General features: G+C 41.2%; 2 protein-coding genes across 2 annotated transcripts in view; one reads left to right on the forward strand and one right to left on the reverse strand.

Moving 5' to 3' along the window:
- The window catches only part of tspan14 (tetraspanin 14), a 49,976-nt gene extending 48,171 nt beyond the window's left edge, over positions 1–1,805 (forward strand). The window contains exons 8-9 of the mRNA XM_028795154.2: positions 97–216; positions 383–1,805. Coding sequence (XP_028650987.2) covers positions 97–216; positions 383–451 — 189 coding nt within the window. The 3' untranslated portion in view covers positions 452–1,805. The remainder of the gene's footprint in view (positions 1–96; positions 217–382) is intronic.
- si:dkey-191g9.5 (rap1 GTPase-GDP dissociation stimulator 1) overlaps positions 1,616–20,127 on the reverse strand; it is a 52,012-nt gene continuing 33,500 nt past the window's right edge. Inside the window, exons 6-14 of the mRNA XM_028795153.2 lie at positions 19,502–19,627; positions 11,906–12,061; positions 11,683–11,814; positions 7,821–7,955; positions 4,030–4,155; positions 3,746–3,885; positions 3,454–3,580; positions 2,865–2,993; positions 1,616–2,577 (exon numbers count right to left, since the gene is read on the reverse strand). Of these exons, the coding sequence (XP_028650986.2) occupies positions 2,435–2,577; positions 2,865–2,993; positions 3,454–3,580; positions 3,746–3,885; positions 4,030–4,155; positions 7,821–7,955; positions 11,683–11,814; positions 11,906–12,061; positions 19,502–19,627 (1,214 nt within the window). The 3' untranslated portion in view covers positions 1,616–2,434. The remainder of the gene's footprint in view (positions 2,578–2,864; positions 2,994–3,453; positions 3,581–3,745; positions 3,886–4,029; positions 4,156–7,820; positions 7,956–11,682; positions 11,815–11,905; positions 12,062–19,501; positions 19,628–20,127) is intronic.

The raw sequence follows: 20,127 nt of genomic DNA on the forward strand, positions 1-20,127 counted from the left end.
GCAAGTACGAATTTCACTGTACTCTGTACATTTGACCATAATCACCATGTTTTGTCATACTAGTTTCTCATTTCATGTTTGTTTGTGTTTTGTTAGCCAGAAAAGCAATGGGAGTCAGTCATCTATACTAAGGGCTGTATTGCTGCATTAGAAGCGTGGTTACCTAGAAACATCTATATTGTGGCTGGAGTCTTCATAGTGATTTCACTCCTACAGGTAGGTTATCTGTGTCAAACAGTACAAGTAATGTCGCTGCATTTTATTTAATAAGTTTATAATTACAGTTGTGGTGGTAAATGGGTATTTTTCAGGATATGCACAAATATTTAACAATCTTTCAAACTGTAGTGCCAGCTAATTAACTTTATTTTATTACTTCTAGATGTTTGGCATCTATTTGGCTCGGACTCTCATTGGGGACATTGAGGCTGCTAAATTTACTTACCACTGAAGATCTACGCAAAAGCTGGTTCTGTGTTGATGTAGACATGCACATGCTCAAGCACTGATTGTTGTCTTGCTCTTTGGTGAGAAGTGTGCTGTTTTATGGCCTGCCCCTTCAACCTCAGAGCTAGGCCATCTGAACTATGGATTATTCTGGATTACCTTTTATTGCGTCAAATGTGTGTGCCACATTATGGAGCAGATCTGTCCCTGTACCATTATGGTTCAGCTGATTTGTTCCGCATAGCTTTTATGTCTGAGCCCTCTTTTGAAACTGTGATGTCACACACTGGTAGGCCTTATTGCCTGAAAGGATTGACTTCCTTTGTAGCATAAGAGATGGGGGGTACATCACTGTTTTTTAGGGCATTGACCTGTTCTGTTTTTTGTCTTATGACTTGGCTTTCTTTATTGACTGCCAAACCTTAATAGGATTTTCTTTCTTCCATCTTTAGCACGTATTTTGCCTTGCACTAATTTGTGGTCCTACATCTTCTAAATCAGTATTATACAAGTGCTGTACATGGTGGAATGGTATAGCTTAGAGACTGACTCAAGATAACAAGCAGTTTGATTCCAAGGGCTTCAGATAAAACATAGCAATATTCTTGCTATGTGACTTCCCTATTTTGATTTGCTTCAAAAGTGTTGAGTTGTGGTCTGTTTCAAGAGCAGCACTTGACACGTCCAGCTGTTGATGAGAGCTTTCAATGCTTTAAATTAAATGAAAGCTGGGCCTAACATGGCTGCATTTATAAAACAAAAGTATGTAAAGATATCTGTTTTCTTGATACCAAAGTGTCTTAATTGATTCTAGAAAAATTCAGGGAACAACATTTCATAGATTTGTAAGCTGATTTAAAACTGAAGTAACTTAAAAGTTGTGTATAAAAAAAGCATTTTTGAAACTGCAAAATCCAGTATGTAATATAAAGGTGACCCTTCAAAGACACATGTCCAGTTTATTACCTTTTATATATTTTGATTTTATTTTTAGAACACTCTACTTGAATGACATAAACAAGTTTCACAGAAATGTAAGAGTTGGAATTGCTTCTTTTATGCTTTGGCATCAAATATTCCACAAGCAATCATACTAAGCAGCTTAAAGTGCTGCCTGGTTTACAGACAGAAATGCTCACGTTTATTTGTACCATACATGTCACTAGCATTATTTTTTTTGCGTGTCAAAACCATTTTTAAATGTAATGTTTACTAATGAATGTTTTCAATAAAGCAGATTTACTTTTTTATCCTAAAAGTACATTAAATGTTCTTGTAACAGACTTTAGCATTTGTACTTTTATATTGTAAATTATACAGAATTCTAAATAATAAATAATATAGAATTCTATAAGCTTGGTCAGGCTTTCCTTTCAGAGATGTTTGCGAGGTGGCATTAGTATGCATGAATGTATTTCAGTTTTAGTTGATTATCATGTGGTACCATATTTCTAGTCCACTCCTCTTGATGAAATGTAGGTGTGACTTTGTTCATTTTATGTGGCTTGCTGCTCAGGTTTTACCTACCAGTAGGTATGACTATGCACATTGCTTTTAATTCCTGCTGATTTGATCCATGTGGAATTGTTGTTTGGAGAGGTGAATTGTGGAAAAGACCCTTGGGATGGATTGTTGTAGGGATTTTATAAGTGGATGTGGTTATCTTCATCTTCATTCTTCCTGTGGTTTATTAGGCCGTTGCCTGTTAAGTTCACGCAGTGTTATTGAAATCAATGTAACATTTTTGATTGACTAGGCTCTAGAGCTTGTCTTGTAGTCAGCTGGTGATGATGAAGGCAAAAATAAGGCTAATTCATTTTAGCTTGCTTTAACAATTTGGTCCAGGTTTACTTGTTCTGTGGTCACATTTTCATCATTTGGGTTAGTTCCTGCCTGTTAATGCACTCACACACATACACACAGACGGGAGTGGAAGGCAGAGATCTCCAAAAGGGCATGAGCCACAAAGTTTCTACTTGGGATAGTATCAACTCGCCGGATCAGTCACAGTCCCATTAAGAATCCCCAGTGCCACGTTGGCCTGTGATGCAAGTTTAGCATTGCCATGGTCGCATATGTTTTTAAGGTTTTCAGGCAATCCCTGTGCAATCATTTCTTCTCTTAATTCATCTGTAGAAGTAGTACAAAAAAAGACTTGGATCAGTAAGAAGAGCCTTACTTCTGGTTAAGCTAGTACAGAAGTTACTTCTAATTAAAAATCAAATCAGTTTACTAGTCCTTAGTGACATAAAGCATATCAGAAGCTTCATAAAGCAGTATTTTAACTCACTGGTATAACCTGTTTGCAAGTACTCATCTTGTGTAATTGAAGAGTTGGGACAATGGATCATTTTCAAGTTGGCATAAAATTGTGCATGCAGATCATCCATGACACCTACTACTCTAATCCCGCTAACCTGAATTAGCAAGGCTGCAAACCAGTCCCAAAGCACTGAATTTGACTTCTGATGCCACCATGGGATCATCCAGCATCTGTTGTAGAGTGGGAACTATACCGCCATCTTTGAAGGACCCCTCAACAGTCTCTGAAATGAACAAAGAAATCGTTACTGCAGTTGAGTGTGGAGTACAATATATTGCTGAAAGCCCAGTGCTGGTATACCATAACCTGTATCAGGATATGCATGGCATGAAGAGTGATTCTTTGGCTAGATCTGTGCCACTTAATTACCTTTTATGCAGAGCCTGATTTCTGAAATAAGTCTCTTTCGTCAGCAATAACATAAAATGCTGCACTTGTCTCTGAACTATGATTCTTTGCATGAATGTCAGTCTTGCGCCTTAACAGTTTGTTCAGAACTTGATACTGTCTTAGTCTGTGCCCCACCAGTATCAAGCCAGATACACCACTCTGGTTAAGTGTTTGACAGAATAAGTTTTTGTGCTGTTTAATATTACCTGCTTCTGGCCTGCTAGATCACAGTGCTCAATCCATACTGGTTTCTGTCGTCTTAAAGTCATACAGTATATTTACTTGTGTCTCACCTATGGTGACAGCTGAGGCAATGGCCAGTGCAATCAAAGCTTCATTCTGCATAATGACATGTTCACTTCTTGCCATGGATATTAAATGCTTCCCACCATTGGCCTGTATCACAGCATAAACAACTTCCTGGTAAAAGGAAAGACAAAGTCACTGCTGTATACTGTGAAGGGGACATAAAGTACTTTCAAATCTGCGGTTTTGAACTATCCATAAGATAAAATTCCAACACTAATTTGATTAGTTAATTAGCAAAAATGCGTTTTTAAAGGTCAGTTAAATGCGACCTCTCACCGGTGCTCGGCTGTGTCTGATTAGAGCAGCCAACAGTCTGTTTGCTTCTCCTCGGACACCAGCATGTTCTTGAGATCCACACCACTCTGTTATCTTGGACAGTAGAGCCTGGTCTGTCCCCAGCACTGCAGCTGCCTCTTCTAGTCATAACAGTTGTAGTATTGTTGTGTACAATATGTGTACAGAGTAGAGAAATGAACCACATATGATTTAATGAAGCGTAAGAATCCTTAGAGGTACCACAGTATGGGTTTAGGTTAGCAACAGAATGGCTTCTGCCTTACCTTGACCATCAACCATCATGCGTAGCATCCCCAGCAGCTTGAACTGGACTGGTGGCATCTCTGAGCAGAGAAGCATCCGAATACGCTCTAAAAGCCCATCTTCAAGCATTTGCACCTTGTTGGCAGCTGCAATCAGAAACATTCAAATCTCCATGACTCCCTCACTAACAGAAGTGAAAACAAAGTCTCCGATAAACTTCATCTTACTGTTGTGCAGCTTAAGTAAGAGTGGCCAAATTTGAATCTGTTTGTGGTGGGAGTGGAGGTTCTTGTATTTGGGGAAATCCTTGGGGTCAGTATGAGTCACCCTGGGAAAACTTAAGCATTGTGATTATTCTTTCTGGATAGTTTCCCCATGTCTGCGGGTATGTTCACATCCCTGAGTCGAGCGTTTCAGGTTACCTGTCCCCATTGTGGATGAATGCAGCCTGTGCACGACTTTCATGAACATTTGTTCAGTGTTGGTTCCTGCTTTCCACCTAGTGCTGCCAGGGTAGCCTCTGGTCCTCCATGATCCTAAAAGACTAAGACTGCTGCTTTTGATATTTGCAGGAGATCCAGCATGTAGCTAGTTTTTTATTTCTTTAAAGATTTCAAATAATTATTTAGTTAGTTATAACTGATTTAAAAAATTAAATTACAAGAGAGATATATTTTGGATTTCTTTGGGTTTAGGTTAGTTTACTTTCACTTTGGAGAGATTTACTTTCGTAAATACATTTTTCAGTGAAACCTCCTCAGAGCAAGGCTTTGGCATTGCACGAAACAAATCAATGTGTTCAGTTCACAAGTTCTTACTTTCTCGTGATTAGTGCTATCATGACTTTTACAACAGTATCCAATATTATGTGTGAAGTTTTTAAAAATGTCTTTTGAGCACAGTTAAAGGGATGAACTGCGCTGCAATAAATTTATTTATTTATTTACTTATTTATATTATTTGTGTTAATGTCTTTAGAATCTATTAAAACATTTTGAACTGCTTCCTGGTAGAAAGGAAGTAAATTGTCATCTTCTGCTATTTAAAGCATTTTGATCAGTGAAAGAGGAAACCAGAAGTTGTTGGTGTTCTGCAGGTGTATAGATTTCTTTGTGCTGGGCAGCCTGGTGGTGCTGTGGTTAGTGCTATGTCACCCTAGGTTTGAAACCTACACCCAGTCACTTTCTGTGTGAAGTTTCAATGTTCTGCCTATTGCTCCACAAATTTTTTTCCCCCTCTCTGGCTGCTGCAGATTTCCTCCCACATCTGAAAAATGCGCGTTAAGTTAATTGGTGGGTGAATGAGCCCTGTGATGGACTGCCATTCTGTCCAGAATTGGTTATTGCCTTGCACTCATTATGGGTTTTAGAATGTCATGTCATGTCTCAGTCATTTTTTGAAAGTTTGGGATGAAGTAAATAACACTTGATGATCTAATATATATTACCTTTATCTATCTGTCGGTCTGTCTAGGTCCTCACAGGAAATTCTCCTGGATGCCTTCAACATCTCGGTGATTTGTAGAATGACTGTGATGTTAAACTACCTGGGGATGAGTGAGTGAGTGAGTGTCCTGTGATAGACTGGCGTTCTGTCCAGCAGAGGACACTGCCTTAAATCCATTGCACCAGCTCAGAAGAGTCCAGAAGATATATGAATAAATGACATGAGTTTAAGTTATATGAAGGAAGCAATATTACATCTAGTCATTTGTATTGTGGGGAAAATGAAAATGCTAGGAATTGCAGTGGTCTTGTCAACTTCTGCACCTAGATGATACATAGAAGCAATTAAAATGTGTGATGGTTTGCTGGGTTTTATACACTACATTACCAAAATTATTAGCACACCCCTCCAAATCATTGAGTTCAGGGGTTCCAATCACTTCCTTGGCCACAGGTTTATAAAATCAAGCACCTAGGCATGCAGACGGCTCCTACAAACATTTGTGAAACAATGGGTTGGTCTCAGGGACTCCGTGAATTCAAGCGTGATGCCGTGAGAGGATGCCACCTGTGCAATAAGTCCATTTGTGAAATTTCCTCACTACTGAATATTCCACGGTCAACTATTAGTCGTATTATAACAAAGTGGAAGCAATTGGGAAAAACAGCCATGAAATGGTAGGCCATGTTAAATCACAGAGCGGGGACAACGCATGCTGAGGCACACAGTGTGCAGAAGTCACCAACTTTCTGCAGAGTCAATAGCTACAGACCTCTAAAAGCTCAAGAACAGAGCGTAGAGAGCTTAATGGGATGGGTTTCCATGGCCGAGCAGCTGCAGCCAAGCCTTACATCATCAAGAGTAATACAAAGCTTCAGATATAGAGGTGTAAAGCACACCGGTAGTGGACCAGAGTAGTGGAGACGTGTCCTCTGGAGTGACGAATCACACTTCTCTGTTTGGCAATCCGATGGACAAGTCTGAGTTTGGTGGTTGCCAGGAGGATGGTACTTGTCTGATTGCATTGTGCCAAGTGTAAAGTTTGGTGGAGGGGGGATTATGGTGTGGGGTTGTTTTTCAGGGGTTGGGCTTGGCCCCTTAGTTCCAGTGAAAGGAACTCTTAATGCTTCAGCATTCAAAGCCATTTTGGACAATTTCATGCTCCCAACTTTGTAGGAACAGTTTGAGGATGGCCCCTTCCTGTTCCAACATGGCTGTGCAGTGGTGCATAAAGTAAGGTCTATAAAGAAATGGATGAGCGAGTTTGGTGTGGAGGAACTTGACTGGCCTGCAAAGAGCCCCGACCTCAACCCAATAGAGCACCTTTAGGGTGCATTAGAGCGGAAACTGTGAGCCAGGCCTTCTCGTCCAACATCAGTGCCTGACCTCACAAATGCTTTCCTGAAAAATTGGTCAAAAATTCCCATAAACACACTCCTAAACTTTGTGGAAAGCCCAGAAGAGCTGAAACTGTTCTAGCTGCAAGGGTGGGCAACTCCATATTAAAGCCTATGTATTAAGAATGGGATGTCATTAAAGTTCATGTGTGCGTAAAGGCAGGCATCCCAGTACTTTTGGAAATATAGTGATGTATCTCATTGTGAGACACTGTGGATCACTGTGTTGTTATCTCACAAGGTAACGCAGTATTATCCATCCATCCATCCATTTTCCAACTCGCTGAATCCAAACAGGGTCACGGGGGTCTGCTGGAGCCAATCCCAGCCAACACAGGGCACAAGGCAGGGAACCAATCCCAGGCAGGGTGCCAACCCACCGCAGTAACGCAGTATTAGCACTAGTGAAACTGTGAGGTGTAGCTGCCAGGTTTCTACTTTGACTCATGGGTAAGATGGCAGGAGTTGAACAGTCAAACTGAGGACGGCACATGTACTACTTATGTGTTATATGGTTGCGGGTGACTGAAGCCTATCCTGAAAGCACTTGAAGAAAGACAGGAAAAGAGTCTGTGGCACTGCTTGTTTTTTTGAGAAGTGTCCACATAGGACACAGGGAGAACATACAAACTCCATACAGACCGATTTGGTCCCACGTCAAGCTGTGAGGAAGAAAACATTTTTCTCTGACCCGGCTACCGTAATTTTACAGAAATGTTAGAAGTCGTGTTTGCGTAACTTTTTATGGAAAAAATTTGCTGGCTCAATTGATAATAGCATTCTGAGGACCTATAAAATCAGTTCAAGGTGAGCAGGAATCGACTAAATGTTGGTCCTACTGTATATTTTTATCTGTGCTGGCCACTATTGGCTGAACATAGTTTAAGACTTTGGTCCTCACTTACTGAGTGGGTGAACTGAAATTTTATTTTTTTTTTAAATTATTTTATTATTTTTTGCATACTTACCTGGTATTGCAAGATTCCTGAGCGCACTTAGTGCTGCATGCTGGACTGCTACATCTCCGTCTTTTACGTGCCGCTCCAACAATGCCAAGATCTGAAAGACGGCACCCTGTGCCACCATCCGAGTACAGTTATTGTCTAAGGGAGAAATCAGGAAGAGAACGGACTCACTAATCCAGATAGCTTAGTAAATCCAAACCCGTGTCTAGTTTACATGTAGCTATATAGCATTTATGTGGTCCGTTGTTTGTTTTTGGTTTAGAAGTGCACCTCCTAATGCCTCAAGTCCTGAACATAAACTCTTATGCTTTCAGTTGTTTGCTGTAATGGCTTGCCAAGCCAGAGTGCTTAGTCAGTCACAAGCCCAAAATAATCAGGGCCATCGCCTCAATCCATTTTCTGTAATGTTTTAAGAAAAGATGTGAGATTTATAAGACAATGGAAAATTCAAACTAACATGGCCAAGCTCCAACTTGCTTCAGGATCCAAATTAATTTAGACTGGAGAAGTGAAGTGCCATCAGCTATTTGTATTGTTTTGGTTTCACCTCTTTGTGTGCAGTGCAGAAATGAATGCCTCCAGCTTTAGCGATGAGATTCTAGGAGTTGAGTTTCGTGGTTTTTAGGTAATCTTTATTCTGTAAGGAGTTAGCTGGAGACATTATAGAGCCTGGTATGATCTTCAGCAGCAGGATAAATGAATTTTAAGGAATAGAGTTTTCACAGACTTCTTCTTTTGGCTGCTCCCATTAGGGGTTGCCACAGCAGATCATCTTCTTCCATATCTTTCTGTCCTCTGCATCTTGTTCTGTTACACCCATAACCTACATGTCCTCTCTCACCACATCCATAAACCTTCGCTTAGGCCTTCCTCTTTCCCTCTTCCCTGGCACCTCTATCCTTAGCATCCTTTTCCCAATATACTCAGCATCTCTCCTCTGCACATGTCCAAACCAACATAATCTCGCCTCTCTGACTTTTTTGTCTCCCAACCGTCCAACTTGATCTGACCCTGTAATGTACTCATTTCTAATCCTATCTATCCTCGTCACACCCAATGCAAATCTTAGCATCTTTAACTCTGCCACCTCCAGCTCTGTCTCCTGCTTTCTGGTCAGTGCCACCGTCTCCAACCCATATAACATAGCTGGTCTCACTACCGTCCTGTAGACCTTCCCTTTCACTCTTGTAGATACCCGTCTGAATGCATCTGTCACTCCTACCGCAGACCTCACCACGGTCACACTTACCTCGTACATATCCTGTACAACTCTTACGTACTTCTCTGCCACTCCCGACATCCTCATACAATACCACAACTCCTCTCGAGGCACCCTGTCATATGCTTTCTCCAAGTCCACAAAGACGCAATGCAACTCCTTCTGGCCTTCTCTATACTTCTCCATCAACACCCTCAGAGCAAACATCACATCTGTGGTGCTCTTACTGTTAACAGTCTTAACAGACTGCAACATGTAAAATGAATTGTTCATATCCTGTAAAAGGTATTCTACTGCTTCAGGCATTCTGCTTTTTTATCATGTTCTAGGTTACGTATATAATACTGAAAAGAACTAAAATGGTGCTCTTAGAATGTGTTTCTTATTTTAAAGCAAAACAGCTTTTAATTTTTTACTGAAGCTTACAGTCATAAAAAACAGAGAAAAACCCTGGTTGACTTTTAAACAGAAGATGATGGGATTTACAAGAGAGAAGCCGCGATTTGAATTTAAACAAGAAATCTTAAGAACATGTCACGCAGACCGACTGGAAAATTGTTTTCCCATAAGTGGCTACATGTTCAGACATTCAGATACTGGAATACTGAAGAGTTTCAACATATGAGGCTCAGACCTGTCTCGTCTGACCACAGATTCAGAGAGCTGACCATGTTGGTAGGTCATATGCATGTGTGGGCACGACTGTTGCAGGAACTGCAGGCATACTAGTGTATCGATGGTGGGCTGTCACTCGAAAAGCCAGCACTCAGTCAGTGGTGGTCCTGTGTTTGAAAATGGGCTGACAAAACCTGAGTAGAGTAACTCGGTTAACAGTCAGACGAAAGGCAAAAGGAATGTCATGTCATGGCAAACCACTGTAGAGGATTTAGGGGTTTACGTGCTGTAAAAGGCGCTATACAGCGCCCGACCTGGCACAGACTGACGCAGAGGCATGTGAAAAATCAACAAGGCTTTCTTTATTTCTCTTCAGCCGTGGGGCACGCCTTCCCCGTGTCCCATAGGCCCAACACAGTCCCACAAGCACTTAATACAGCAAACAACACTCTTCCTCTAATACCACCACTCCTCCCAGGCCACCTCGTCCTCTTCCTCCCGATTCTGGCTCCTGAGTGGTGGATGCTGGCCCTTTTTATAGCCCACCCGGAAGTGCTCCAGGTACTTGATCACCTGTGACTAATTGCACTTCCGGGCGGGGTTGTAGAGATGTCCAGGTGGGCTCCGGGATCCATGCAGCACCCCCTGGCGGCCATCCTAGATCCCCACAGGGTTGTGGAGAACTCCATCTCCCATGAAACCCTGTGGGAAACTAAGGCACCATCATCAGCCAGGGAAGCTGCCACCAAGCGTCCCGGGGGAGGTAGTGAGGAGCCCATGGCTGCTCCCCTGGACCATATACAGCAGGGGCATCCCGACCGGGCATGGAACCCGATCGCCCATTACAGTGCACACAGTATTTTCATCATCTAAACAATGTGCAGAAGCAATTAAAAAGAATATGCTAGGAAATGACGCAGGTTAAAATGTTAGGTTGAAGGTAAACTGAGGGATAATGTTACGATTAGACCATAAATAATGCACTAGTGAGACCACAGCTGAAGTATTGTGTGCAGTTCTGGTCATAACAGCACTTGAAGCTGTGCGGAGGAGAGCAGCCTGGTGCATCTCAGAACTTAAGTCCATGTCACATGAGACAAATTTTCTGACATTGACTTCATTTACATAATCTTAAGACAGTCTGAGATAGTCGGTGGCGCACTCCCTTAAAGCTGGTCATCTAATGTGACATACAGACTGAAATCAACTAGTCTGCGATTGGCTAGGATAAAATTAAACATGTTTGATTTTCTCTTTGGTCGGATGGGTTGGACTCTTTGCATGCATGAGTTAGGAACCAAAGAGCATAATATGATAGTTATAATTTATTTGTTACTAACCCTCACCTATTCTGTTTCTCTTCTTGGTACTCAAATGTGGCACTTGGTGCCACTACCCACTTGCCAAGTTGTTTTGCCTGCCTAAGTTAAAGTCATCCCTGATGGAGGATTGCAGGAATCGTCTGGTAAGGGGGGGGGTCCTTTCATTGGATTGGCTGGCCCTGCGTTGTTTCAGCTGTGGAATGGCCAAATGGGGGAGGCAGCTTGATGGATGAGGTCTCCAGGACTCTAAACAAATCCAAATCATATTATGTGATATTGTCTACTGTTGAATTCTGCTCCATACTTGTAATATTTTTATTTTTATACTGTTTTGAGGATTACTTGTGTTTTGTTCTGTGTGTTGTATTTACCTCCTTCTTTTTGACACCCACTGCACACCCAACCTACCTGGAAAGGGGTCTGTCTTTGAACTGCCTATACAATATACTGTATGGGCTATACAAAAATAAATTGTATTCAGCCAGCAGGACAATAAATAGAAAATCGCGACAAGGAATAAGGAACATGCGTGTTTTGAACCTCACAAATAGAAGAGAAGTGTGTCTATCTGTCTGTCTTGTGTTTTACGTACTAAAACAGAATTGATGTAACAGATGTATGCCAATGCTCTCAAAACTCCCCTTGCAAAAAGCCCAAAGAAGCTGGCCAACACTGAGAGTGCCCCCGTGTATGTGGCCACAACCCTTACCATTTCGAGCAAAGTTAGCTATTGCCAGAGCTCCTGAACGCTGCAGGTCTGTGTTGTCTTCCTGTAACCAGGACAAGATGGCCTCATAGAGCTGACCAGTACCATCTCTAAAACATTTCTGCATGGGCTCATCTGCAAACAAAATGGAGGTAACTATCAATCTGAGATGAGGCTAAGCTTGTCACACAACACTCCCACTTGCTCCTCTGGTGTGTGTACTCACCTCCCAGCAGCAAAGTCACAAGGACTTTGGAAGCTGAACTGATGCTGCACAGGTCAGGAGCCTCAGGCGAGTCCTTCGACTGTTTTTGCAGTCTCTTAATCATTTCAGTCAGTGCCTCTGGAACTCCTGAGTCCACGAACTGCAGCTTCAGCACATCTGCCAAAAGTACATGCATTGTCATGTTCACCGCACATATGTACAACTCAGAACATTGCGCAAAGTATTGAAACGAGCCAAGAAATGATTTCAACATACACCGCACAGCGGAAGCCTTTGATGATAAGGGGAGGAATACAATCAGGAAATTAATCCAAAGTCACCTCCTTAGTCAGATGTTACATTTGTAACAAACTTTGATTGGATTGGACATTGGGGTGGGGTTACCCAGAGGAGAGCTAGCATCACAATGCAAATCATATACAGCTTAAATGACTTCTGATAGAGAAGGTGACATGGTGCGTCTGAGAAAAACAAAAGCTACAACGTGTGTTTCTATAGAACTTCAGCTTATACAAATAACAAAAGACTGGAGTGCTGTAGGCGTAACTAGCAGGCCACAAGGGCGGTGGTGTAAAGTAGGACCATGAGGGGATTAAAAAGTCAATATCAAAACAAATGCAACAAATTAAGATTCTAACTCCTTAAAGTGCTTTCCTCACTAGCCACACACAAGGGGTTTTATTACAAAGCTTGAGTAATGCCACAAATAGCGTAACACCATTTTAAATATCAGGTTGATGCTGTTACACGCCTCAACTTCCGGCCATAACGTGAGAACACGGCCATGACAGATCAAAAGTGTACAAAATGGCAGCCTGAAAACAATCAAAATAATGATATAAGAATATTCATATAAAATGAAAATGATATGTATGAAAAAATGCTTAACTTTGCAAAATATCAGAATTGTAATATAGACACGAGTCTATAATGGTTAGAGTTGATGTCAATCCGAAAATACACGTAAAATAACCAGAGAACAGTGGATAACAATAAACCTCTAGAGGTTCCAAGGCCTAAAGACCACCTCCCCTCCCTGGCATTCTAGAGTACTTAAATGTGACAAGGTTCTTCATTAATATGTGGATATGATCCCATCAGTATCGTAAATGACACGTGTTGGACACAAAATCAAAGTGCTGTCATTATAGATCATACTGCCCCATAACCATTGCCTTTGATTCTTGGATTATAAACCTCGTTGAACATTTCAGATATTGGAAATAACCTGAAGACGATCCATTTCCACAACCTGTTTATTCCCTGTAGGGTGGTAGGTGGCTACAGCCTAACCTGTGCAGCATAAAGTGCCAGGCTAGCCAATGGTACCAGTTTATTATGCGGGGCACACAGTCTTACAAAGTGAGTTCAGTGACCATTTACCTTGACACCCACATCTGTGAGTGAAAAAAAAGTGGGGATACAGGTAGAACATGCCAACTCTGCCCTGGGTGCCTAAATGTGTCTACTGTGCCAGCTTCCTTGCCATTGGTAATGTCATTATGAAGCATCAAGAATGAATTTCCCCCTGGGAAAATCAAAGTCAGAAAAGTTCAGAAAACTTCACAGATTTGAGGCCCACATGTGTTTGCCTTAACATATACAGTAGCTTATCAATCTGCTTTTATATTCTGTAGAAGCTGACTTTTGACAAAGAAGATAGAATATATGAAGTCTAATTATAATATAATAATAATTCTTTACATTTATACAGCACTTTTCTCACAACTCAAAGAGCTTCAGTGAGTGAGTAGGGACCCACTTCAGCCACCACTAATGTGTAGCATCTGCCTGTATGATTAGACAGCAGCCATTTTTGCACCAGTATGCTTACCACTCATTAGCTATTAGATGGTTAAGTTGTGAGAGAGATGACCAATTAGAGACAGGGGATGATTAGGGGGTCAGAATGACTTAGCTGTGGTGGGCAATTTAGCCTGGACATCAGGACACACCTTAGGGTTTTAGGAATAAAGGATGGATGGGTTTCAAATACCTTAAATAAACTATTATTTCCGGAACTAAGTGTGCCAGTGCACTGCCTCCCCAGGTTGTGATCCTCTAATCTAAACCTACTCTTTTTGAAGGATGCCTAGGGATCATTTATAACCACAAAGAGTCAGGACCTCGGATTTAAGACTCATCTGAAGGATGACGCCATATTTACAGCACAGTGTCCTCATCACTGCACTGAGGCATTTGGTTCCACATTCAGACCACGGGGAAAGTGGCCTCACCAACACCTCTTCCAGTAGTAACCCACGCTTTTTTGAAAAGAGTGGATACATTTAAGTGTCTAAGATCAGTGGTAGCTCAAGATGGAAAACTAGATGCAGAGATAACTCATAGAGTGCAGTGTGCAAGGAACAACTGAAAGGAAATGTCAGGAGTATTGTGTGATCTAAGAAGGCGAAGATTCAAAGTAAGGATTTTAAGACAATCATCCATCCATCCATTTTCCAACCCGCTGAATCCGAACACAGGGTCACGGGGGTCTGCTGGAGCCAATCCCAGCCAACACAGGGCACAAGGCAGGAACCAATCCCAGGCAGGGTGCCAACCCACCGCAGTAAGACAATCACAAGACCAGAAATGATATATGGAGGTGAAACATGGGCAGTAAATGGAGCTCAAGAGAAGAAGTTGGATGTGGCAGAAATGAGAATGTTGAGATGGATGTGTGCAGTTACAAAAAAATCGGGAATGGTCACTCCTAGACTTCTTGTATACTCAGATATCCAGCCATCCATTATCCAACCCGCTATATCCTAACTACAGGGTCACGGGGGTCTGCTGGAGCCAATCCCAGCCAATACAGGGCACAAGGCAGGAAACAATCCCTGGGCAGGGCGCCAGCCCACCGCAGATACTCAGATATGGAGATGGATATTTGACGAGTAAACTGTAAGACAATGATTATATTTTTATATTATGTACATTAAAGAACCATCAACAACAAATTGTACTGAGAAAAGCGCTATATAAATGTAATGAATTATTATTATTAAATCAAATGAATAATATATTTAACAATTATTATAAAAGTAAAGCTGAATAAATCGGACTCTGCAGCTGCATAAATAAAAGGTAAAGCACCACTTCTGGTTAGAGGAAATAGCTCAAAGTTGATAGAAATCTACAGTATGTTTTGTACCTAATACGTCTATGCCAAATTTGGTTGACCTAACTGAAAACATACTCAAGTTATCATGTTTACACATACACAGAGACAGACACACAGACATAATTCCAAAAATGCTATTTTCGGACTCATGGAGGTCTGAAATGTTGAGATTCATCAAAAACTTCAAAATGGAATTTTTGGAAAATTCCAATACTTTCTCTGTACTTTGTATACGAGAAAGTCAGGGAGGTCTAAAACAATGAGATTCATCAAAATCTCAGCATCATATTTTTGGATGATTACAATACTTTCCCTATACTTCGTATACGAGAAAGTAAAAAAGGAAAGAACAAGATTTGAGACAATCTGAGATATAGCAGAAGTGGAAGAGATCCATATTACTAACCGAGAATGCTAAACCGGATGATGGACGCAGGCACATCCGGCCATGGGCCGTAGCTGCAAAAAGACGTACTGCGCCGGCGCAACAAACAGTCCGCGAGAGTCGGCTGAGGACCCGAGAAAGGCGGACAAAAGAGGGCGAGAGAGGCGGATGAGGGTCCGCGAGAGACGCAGGCGCAAAAAGAGTCCGACAAGAGCACAGAAAACAGGAGTGAGCACATACAGAAAGGAGTCACAAAAATGAGGCCCAACAAGCACCAAAATAAGGAAAAAAAACATTAAAGAGTACTCAAACGAGGGGAAAGCACGAAACACATTGCACACGAAACTAAACACACCAAAAAAAAAAGAACAGACGAGCGCACAATAGCAAGGCACGACCATACCCCCGCCACCCTACAGGCACGGGACGGGACACACACCAAGAGGGGGATTCAACAAGCCCATGGAAGACCAAAAAAAAGAACACAAAACCACCCCACAGACCCTACAAGCAAGGGACGGGACACACACAAAGAGGGGGATTCAAACAAGACAAAGGAACACAAAAAGAAACAAAACGCTCGCGCAACAACGATCCCCCCCACACATCCATAAGAAAAAATGTCTCGACTCCAAAAACGCAAAGCTCAACTAAAGCTTCTAACTAACGATGTACCTAAAAGTAAAAACTTTATGAACTGCATTAGATCCTACAATAGTTCATTTGCTTTTGCATATACCGGAGTAAATATCAGGCCACCAAAAGGCAATGGACCATACTGCTTTCGCATATGTGCACAAATACTGCATCGCATTGGAACAGTGCACCCTGAAACAAATCAACAACGCAAATATGCACAAATCTACATCCTAGATCCACATTACGCAATCTATCAATCAAAGTGTTGCATCGCAACAGGCACGGATTCAAAACGAAACACCTCCCGTCTCAGACATACGTTAATGGCAGCGAAGGCTACAACGGGCTTCTCACACAGCACAGACAAATCGATTACAGCTCCATAACAACACGTCCCAAATACTACACATGCAACAACGCGCCTCTCAAACGGCACAAGGAAAACATACACCAGGAAAATTCATTCGGATTAATGAATGTCATTTGCAATCATTGTCATTCAGTTCACTTCCCTGAAGAAACAACTGGCAATACAAGTTATACATTTACACGTTGTTGTCAAAAGGGTCAAATTAGACTGCCTTCTTTACATTCATATACTGAATATCTACAGAAGCTTATAACTGACGATGTACCTGAGAGTTAAATCTTTATCAACTGCATTAGATCCTACAAATCGGTATCCACTATGAACATTAACGGTGGCACTGCACGTGACATCCGTCTTGAAAAAATGTTGTTTATTGATGAATGTTCAATGACATGAAGTCACTTACTCAACACCATTCATAAACTTCTACAAACGTTTATAAATAATAATATTCGATTTGGAGGAAAGGTACTTTTATGAGGAGGAGATTTTAGACAGTGATTAGCTATTTTTCCAGATGCCATGCACTCAGCTATTGTTCAGTGCACCTTAAAATACGCAGATAATTGGCATTACTTTCAAAAGATACAGTTAGTAAAAAAGATACGATGTCCAGAACCAGATCATAACAATTGCTTATTACAACTGAGAGATGGTACACTCACCAATACAGATGGACTTCAGCCACATATTATTACAATTCCTCAAGCCTTTATCTGCGACGACTTAGTTACAGAGAGATTTGGAACAGCAATCTCATTAGACCACATGCCCCTTTTAACACAACGCACTATATTATGTCCAAAAAATATTAATGTGGAAAACATAAATACCCAAGTCATTCCATTACTTCCTGGAGAGACACAACTCTTTCTAAGCTCTGACAAAGTTGACTCTGATCACAACAATAACCATCTTAAATGACCTTACAAGTTCTGAGCTGGAATTACCTTTTACACTTAAACGGCGTGTACAAAGAAATTTTCAAATAAACCTTTACACTGTGCCACACACTTTATTGTTTGATTTCTATTTGCATCATCTACACCGTCACACTATTCTATATCTCATTCATACATCACGCTCTTTGTCATTCCCAACACCAGGGGTTGGCGAGCGAAGCCCACCCCACAGACCCTACAAGCAACGGACGGGACACACACAAAGAGGGGGATTCAAACAAGACACAGGAACACAAAAAGAAAGAAGACGCTCGCGCAACAACAATCCTCAACACACACACACACACATCCATAAGAAGTGACACCCAAAGCCACATATTCTAAAGTGAACGTCAACACCTTCACACTAGACAGCATAGGTGTCAGCATAGGTGGATCTCCTTACAATAAAGCACTATTAACCGTTCAACTGCAGAAAAGGAAACATATTAACAGTGACTGCGATCCTCCGGAGTGGCAGCAAATCTGTTAATAAATGGTCGTACATGTCACTCAAAATTCAAAATACCGGTCCCAATCACAGAGACATCAGTATCCACTATGAACATTCACAGTAGCAATGCCCGAGACATCCGTCTTGCAAAACTGATAATTATTGATGAATGTACAATGGCATCCAGTCACTTACTCAACACCATTGATAAACTTCTACAAACGTTGATGAATAATAATATTCCCTTTGGAGGAAAAGTTCTTTTATTAGGAGGAGATTTTAGACAATGCTTAGCTATTGTTCCACATGCCATGCGCTCAGCTATTGTTCAGTCCACCTTAAAATACGCAGACAATTGGCATTGCTTTAAAACAATACAGTTGGTACAAAACATGCGATGTCCAGATCCAGAATATAACAGTTGGCTAATACAACTGGGAAATGGTACACTCACAAATACAGATGGACTTCACCCAGATATTATTTCCATTCCACAATCCTTTATCTCAGACGACTTAGTAAAAGAGATATTTGGAACAGCAATCACATTAGACCAAATACCCCTGTTAACACAACGCACTATATTATGTCCAAAAAATATTAATGTTAATCACATTAATAACCAAGTCATTTCATTACTTCCTGGAGAGACACAGATCTTTCTAAGCTCAGACAAAGTTGACTCTGATGACGACAATGAACATATAAATTTCCCCTTAGAATATTTGAACACTATTAACCCTGCCGGATTACCACAACACGACCTTGCCCTTAAAAACGGAACAATAATCATGCTATTAAGAAACCTTAACACAAAACAGGGTTTATGCAATGGCACACGGTTAGTCGTCAACACCATGACACGCAATGTTATTCAAGCGACAGTTCTTACAGGATCACATGCTAACAATACTGTTCTCATTCCTAGAATTGACCTTACAAGTTCTGAGCTAGAATTACCTTTTACATTGAAACGCCGACAGTTCCCCATTAAACCTGCATTTGCCATGACCATCAACAAATCACAAGGACAAACCATGGACAAGGTTGGCATCTACCTCTCTGAACCCGTTTTTGGACATGGACAACTTTATGTTGCCTTCTCACGTGTTCGCCGTTCATTTGACGTTAAAGTTAAAATTATAAATAATCCATGCCAAGGAAGACTCATTCAAGGACAAGACACCATCTTTACTACTAATGTTGTATACAAAGAAATATTCCAATAAAACATTAATATATGACAAACACTCTATTTGTTATTTCTATGGGCATCATCCAAAGCTGCACACTATTCTATATCTAATTCATACATCTGACTCTTTCTCATGTCCCAACGCCAGGGGTTGGCGAGCAGGGGGCAGAGCCCCCTAGTATCTAAGAAAGTACAAGAAAGTAGGTTGAAGTGGTATGGATATGTGGTGAGGAGAGAGAAGGAATATGTGAAAAAAGAGTGCTAGGAGTGGAAGTACAGGGGAAGAAAGTGAGACAGGCCAAAGCAGAGGTGGATGGATAAAGTAAAAGAAGATTTGAAGGAAAAGAGCTTGACTGGCGAGGAGGTGCAGCAGTATGGAGAAGATTGACCAAGCACATCAACTCCACATAGAAGCTGAAAAAGATGAAGAAGTTGACTGTACAATATGTGTCTGTAGATTTACAAGTCCCGAAATCCGCACAGCTCACCATTCTCAGATAGGGCTTCCAGAATCTCCAGGATGATATGCCTTCGTTCAGCATCGTTGGCCCGATGTAACTGCCTAATGAGGGCCTGGCCCACCACCACATCTTCTAGGGCTTCCTGCGCACAATCTGAAAGTGAAGGAGCGAGAATTCTACAGACAATATGCAAGTCTTGACCCTTCTAAAATACATGTGGCAAACTGGGTCTTTTAAGATTGCTATAAGCTATGCATCTGTGGACTAATAAATAATAAAGCCACACACTCTGGATTACTACTTGACTTTTGCATCCACTATACAGTTATAAGGACAGAATTGTTAACCATATTGTCCTCATCTCACAAGATCTTCATGTTAGACAAATCTCACCTAAGGTGACACAAAGCACAATACAGATTTTACACTGTTATAATTTATTTAACAAAAATAAAACACCAGAAGCCATTTGTGAAGAAGTAAGTACATCCCATGATTCGTTGCACTGAACTATTACCTTCCTATGACTTTTTCATTCTCTTAAATTACACTGCAGGATTTTGGATTATTCCTCCTTACTACAACAACAACAACATTTATTTATATAGCACATTTTCATACAAATGATGTAGCTCAAAGTGCTTTGCATGATG

This window comes from Erpetoichthys calabaricus, chromosome 2, assembly GCF_900747795.2.
Source record: "Erpetoichthys calabaricus chromosome 2, fErpCal1.3, whole genome shotgun sequence".
NCBI lineage: Eukaryota > Metazoa > Chordata > Cladistia > Polypteriformes > Polypteridae > Erpetoichthys > Erpetoichthys calabaricus.